Consider the following 6000-nt stretch of genomic DNA (forward strand, 5'->3'; position numbering starts at 1 on the left):
TTTGTTTTCAAAGGAACATTTTAAAACAACCTTTTCAATGTGAATTTAAACCAATGTACCTGCACTGCAAAAAGGCAGAGAGGAAAAGATTGGAAATAAATAATGTGTGTGTGTGTGTGTGTGTGTGTGTGTGTGTGTGTGTGTGTGTGTGTGTGTGTGTGTGTGTGTGTGTGTGTGTGTGTGTGTGTGTGTGTGTGTGTGTGTGTGTGTGTGTGTATGAATGTATGAATGTATGAATGTGTGTTGAGTGAGTGAGTGAGTGAGTGAGTGAGTGAGTGAGTGAGTGAGTGAGTGAGTGAGTGAGTGAGTGAGTGAGTGAGTGAGACCAATAGAACAGGGCAGGAGAAGGGGCCATCATATACAGGTTGGTCATCCCTACTGTACATTGTCAGTTGCAAATGTAACAGTGATGGAATGACTCAATAGTGTGGGCTAAATGGCATGCAATAAGATATCATATTCAGATATCCTTAGTTGTTCTTAACCTCAACTGTGTAATAGGGCCATTATTTCAAAACACCACCATTGATTAATGAATAACAACACATTAACCAATAGGTTATCACAAATTATAAACTGGGTGGTTCAAGCCCTGAATGCTGATTGGCTGACAAAACAGTTATTTTAATGCTCTAATTACATTGGTAGATGGTGCACACCCAGAATAATAGTTTGTGTGGAGGTGCTGAGTAATGGCAAATAAACTATAAACTATCAAAATAAAGAAAGTTGGATGCCGAAACATTGGTAAATACCCACAAAATTGCCTGGAGATTATACATGGAGTGTGCCACTTTCTTTCTTTTGATAATTACATTGTTTACCAGTTTATAATAGCAATAAGGCACCTTGAGGGTTTGTGGTATATGGCCAATATACCAGGGCTAAGGGCTGTATCCAAGCACTCCGCGTTGCATCATACACAAGAACAGCCCATAGCCGTGGTATATGGGCCATTTACCACACCTCCTCGAGCCTTATTGCTTAATTATACAACGGGTGGGTCTAATCCTGAATGCTGACTGGTTGCTTCTAAGGCATTATCATTTAATTAAATGTTAATGTATGTCATCAAATATGTTAAAAGATATTTTAAACACAAACTTTAAAAAAAAACTTGGACAGACTTACACGACATGATTTGTTTGAGAACTTGTTCACGAAGTCAAATTTGCCCTTCATTTCTTTGAGGTTCTGATCCAGGACAGCCTTCTCTTCTTTCCCCGTATAGTCCGGGTCCAGGAGAACATAGACCCGCCAGTTAGCCGAGTCGAACCCCCAGTGAACTGTCCGGTTCTCTAGTCTTTTGTGACTATGGACCACAAACTTGTGAGTGGGGTACATGAGTCTGCAGTCCATGCACTGGATACAGGCGGCATTGGGACTGGTATACAGTTCTGGGACAAATAACCCCTTACACCTACCAAAACATTCGTGGTATACTTTGAAGCTTTTTTCCGTCCTCTCCAACTCTAGGGAGCCAGACAGCTCTTTGTTGCAGTGAGGAGGGTAGATACCACAGTAAATGAGGGCATTGCAGAGGCGCTCAGCATCCGTCTGGGTGATCAGTCCGCATGATGGGGCAGAGAAGGGCAGGATACCCACGACTTTGAGGATCTCCAGCTGGTCCGCAGTGCACCGGGAGCAGTAGATATGCAGGTCGTCGCACACCGAGTTGATCTGCTGAAGCGAGAAATCCCGCAGGACACTGTTGAGAATCTGCGGCAGACACAGCCGTTTCTCGCCGCCGACCACGAAACAAGAAATTGTCTCGCGCTCCAGGACAGTTTCGCACCTTTCGATGGAGCGGTCAGATGGAATGAACAACGGCCCCGATAAAACCTGGGGTGTCAGGGGAGGCATGGCCAGCATCAGTTCAGCTGTTTTTCCATCTTTGTTGAAGAGAATTTCCTGGTGCCACCGAGCGGAGAACGCCGCCGGTCCACCAAGGGAGCTCCTGGAACTCAAATGAAACTGCTTCAGAGTTTGCTGAAGTCCGGGATGAGGCTGAAAGCTTGATGGAGCCTCCATGTTTTTGCCACTAGAGAAGTGAGTTCAAATGTACGCGACCTATTTTAATCAGTTGTCTTCAAAATCCACCAAAAGAGCATTTCCATGTCACTAGAGAATGTCATCACCGGCCCATCTGTTAAAAAAAATGAGGATAAGACACTATTGAGTTGAAATACTCTTAACTCTCCCGTTCACAGATAAGATAAATCCGTCGGACCACTCACATAAGAGCGTCAAAACGATACAATGTTTATCTTCTCCAAAGCAGTCTCTGGTTGCAATGTCTATGTCTAGTCTGCACGATGTGATCCTCAAACATGCCAAGTCTGAGCAGTCTGGCGTTCTCTCCCTCTCTCTCTTTCCCCTCCCTCTCTCTCTCCCTCTCTCTCTTTCCCCTCTCTCTCTCTCTCTCCCTCCCTCTCTCTCTCTCTCCCTCTCTCTCTCTCTCCCTCCTCTCTCTTTTCCCCGCTCTCTCTCTCTCTCTCCCCCTCCCCCTCTCTCTCTCTCTGTTTGTTTGTGTCTGGTTCAGTCATTGAATCCCGGCCAGGAATGTGACTGACTCCCCGGGCTGGCTGTTCCCTGAACGAGTTGTCCCTCCCCCTCATACCATGGCAGCTGCAACAGCAGCCACAAAAAACCTAGTAGACTGGAAAGTAAGGGTGGAGTCGGACCTCAATGGGGAGAATACATTAATCTCAATTGAAACTATTAAAACTAGTTCCAAGGAGCCTTTATAATGCATGAATGTATCCATGGCAGTGTTCATAAATATATGTGTGATACCACAGTCTTGGTGTCAGTGGTATCTACACTGAGTGTACTAAACATTATGAACACCTGCTCTTTCCATGACATACACTGACCAGATGAATCCAGGTGAAAGCTATGATCCCTTTGATGTCACTTGTTAAATCCACTTCAATCAGTGTAGATGAAGGGGAGGAGACAGGTTAAAGAAGGATTTTTTAGCCTTGAGATAATTGAGACATGGATTGTGTATGTGCCGTTCAGAGGGTGAATGGGCAAGACAAAAGATGGAAGTATCTTTGAACGAGGAATGGTAGTAGGTGTCAGGCGCACCGGTTTTTGTTAAGAACTGCAATGCTGCTGGGTTTTTCATGTAGAGTCCACGCCCCAATGAATTGAGGCTGCTCTGAGGGCAAAGGGGGGACACATATATTTTGTTGCTGTTGCCTAAATGACATTTTCTTGCTGGCTCTCTTTTTTGATTATTGACCCGTGGAACACTCTCCATGTATCTACAATTATATATATACATTTGATCAGTAAGAAGTGGGCTTTTCAGGTTTTTTATCTCACAAGACTTAGATTAGACTCAGATTAGTAATGGGGGTTAGTTGTAACAGGGTTATTTGTATTGCAGTGTACCTAAAATTATATTGTATTTTATATGGTAGTTAGACACATTCACATAATGATATCAAATTTCAAAGTGCTGTTATTGTGAAGTGGAAACATCTAGGAGCAACAACGGCTCAGCCGCGAAGTGGTAGGCCACACAAACTGAATGGGACCGCCGAGTGCTGAAGCTCATAGTGCTTAGCACGTAAAAATGATCTGTCCTCTGTTACAACACTCACTACTGAGTTCTAAACTGCCTCTGGAAGCAACGTCAGCACAAGAACTGTTCATTGTAGGGAGCTTCATGAACTGGGTTTCCATGGTCGAGCAGCCACACACAAGCCTAAGATCACCATGCACAATGCCAAGCGTCAGCTGGAGTGGTGTAAAGCTCGCCACTATTGGACAATGAAGCAGTGGAAACGAGTTCTCTCGAGTGATGAATCATGCTTCATCATCTGGCAGTCCGATGGACGAATCTGGGTTTGGCGGATGCCAGGAGAACGCTACCTGCCCCAATGCATAGTGCCAACTGTAACGTTTGGTGGAGGAGGAATAATGGTCTGGGGCTGTTTTTCATGGTTCGGGCCCCTTAGTTCCAGTGAAGAGAAATCTTAATGCCAACATACAGCATACATTCTATACGTTTCTGTGCTTCCAACTTTGTGGCAACAGTTTGGGGGAAACAGTCTGTTTCAGCATGACAATGCCCCCATGCACAAAGCCAGGTTCATACAGAAATAGTTTGTTGAGATCGGTGTGGAAGAATCACCCAACATCGGTGCCCGACCTCACTAATGCTCTTACGGCTGAATGGAAGCAAATCCCACAGCAATGTTCCCATACTCGCTAATGTAGGAACATTGCCTTTACGTTTCAAACATGCTGTAACACTGACATACAGATTGAATAGAGCCCTAAAATAGTCTTTTCATAAATAAGCAAAAGGAAAAATGTGTTCCATTTAGCCCCAGTCTCCCCGAGCCCAAACATGACCCTAACCCAAACATGACCCTAACCCAAACATGACCCTAACCCAAACATGATCTTACAACGTTTTCCCCCCGCAATGCTAAACATAAATAAATACATTTAGTTATCAAACCCTGATCTCCAAATTAATACTACACAAAATATTAGTATTATTATGAAATTGTTTAATAGTCACATTAGGTTAAATGATTTCAATTGTGTATTTTAGTAGCTTACAGACAACCACAATTATAGCAAATCCTAGCAGGTAACACTTTAAAATAACTTTCATGAATATGTCATCATGAATGCTTAGAAATGTTTATAAATGGTTATACATGTTCAATACTTATGATGAATTGTAATTCTTATCAGCTAAGGCCTATAAATGCTTCAACTATTAATAAGAATTTCATTATTTGTAAACATGTAGGCCTATTAACATGTATAATGCCTAGTTTATTAACGGTTATTTGTCAAAGTTATAATAAAGTGTTACCCAAATATTTCTATGGTCAGCTGTCATAAGTCTTTAATAGTCTACTATTTTACAGGCAGAACGACATAACAGAATAAGTTGAATATTCGATGAATCATTTGTAGATATAGCCATGAAAAGTAGGACCTCATTGTGCTTTTGGAAAAACATGTACTACAAGTTAGTGTTCACCATAGGTTCATGTGAACTCCTGAAATCAATAGGAAGCTATGATTAGAGTCCTATGCTGAATTATTTGGTGCAGAAAATATACATTTCCTTAACACTTCAGATAAGAGTTGTGTTACCAGTTCATTACGCCAATTATTTTGCAACAGAAACATTTTACTCCAATTGGAAAACCTTTTGCAACAAAAACTAGCGTTTCAATGGTCAAATTCAGGTAGGTCCCTCCCCGTTACGTTCTGCTTGCTTCCGTTTAGTTCTTAAGACAGAATGAGTACACACCAGGACGATGTTCAGTAACCAAATGTTGAACGTTACAGATATGCAACGAATAGAGCCGCGTCGATTCTTTATTATACGGCATAGGCAAGTTTGTTCCTCATAGCGTATTACTATCTGAACATTCCAAAACGTTGGGTCTTGCTGAACGCACCCCAGTTTGATGACAAGATTTTGTGGATTTTTTCCCTTTGTGACGCTCTACACAATATATAACCAGGGGGTATTCACTAAACCGATGTTTTGCAACAGAAAACTTTTACTCCAAACGGAAAAAGTTTTGTAACGAAAACGATCGTTTCTATTATAAACATGCACGTAGTTCCTGGCCTATTACATTCCGTTTGGTTTTTAAATGGTCTCCGTTGCAAGACGTAATGAATCCATTCCCTGGGCTCAGTTTCCCCGGTTTGACGGCATGGTCAGGAATAAACCTGCACCCAGTCCTTCACTTTATGTGGGTTCATTAAAATACCACTAGAGGGTGCTAAAATATCATTTAATAAGAGCCGGAAAAATAGGAAGCCATAGGAATTTATGGCAACGTAAAAAAAAAAAGAAGACAATCTTACTATATAACCGTAGGCTAAAGAACATTCTGGGCAATATATTGTTTGTTTACACATGTAACATGAATTAATGTGAGAAGGTCAAGATTGAAATATTTAATGTTCAGTGTGAGATTGTGATGCATCTTTAATCCATACAAA

General features: G+C 42.0%; 1 protein-coding gene across 1 annotated transcript in view; it reads right to left on the reverse strand.

The window, feature by feature from the left end:
* Positions 1-2374, reverse strand: part of LOC112247341 (ski oncogene) — a 60320-nt gene extending 57946 nt beyond the window's left edge. The window contains exon 1 of the mRNA XM_024416088.1: positions 1132-2374. Coding sequence (XP_024271856.1) covers positions 1132-2031 — 900 coding nt within the window. The 5' untranslated portion in view covers positions 2032-2374. The remainder of the gene's footprint in view (positions 1-1131) is intronic.
* Positions 2375-6000: the final 3626 nt, after the last annotated feature.

The sequence above is a fragment of the Oncorhynchus tshawytscha genome, linkage group LG02 (assembly GCF_018296145.1).
Source record: "Oncorhynchus tshawytscha isolate Ot180627B linkage group LG02, Otsh_v2.0, whole genome shotgun sequence".
Classification (NCBI taxonomy): Eukaryota; Metazoa; Chordata; class Actinopteri; order Salmoniformes; family Salmonidae; genus Oncorhynchus; species Oncorhynchus tshawytscha.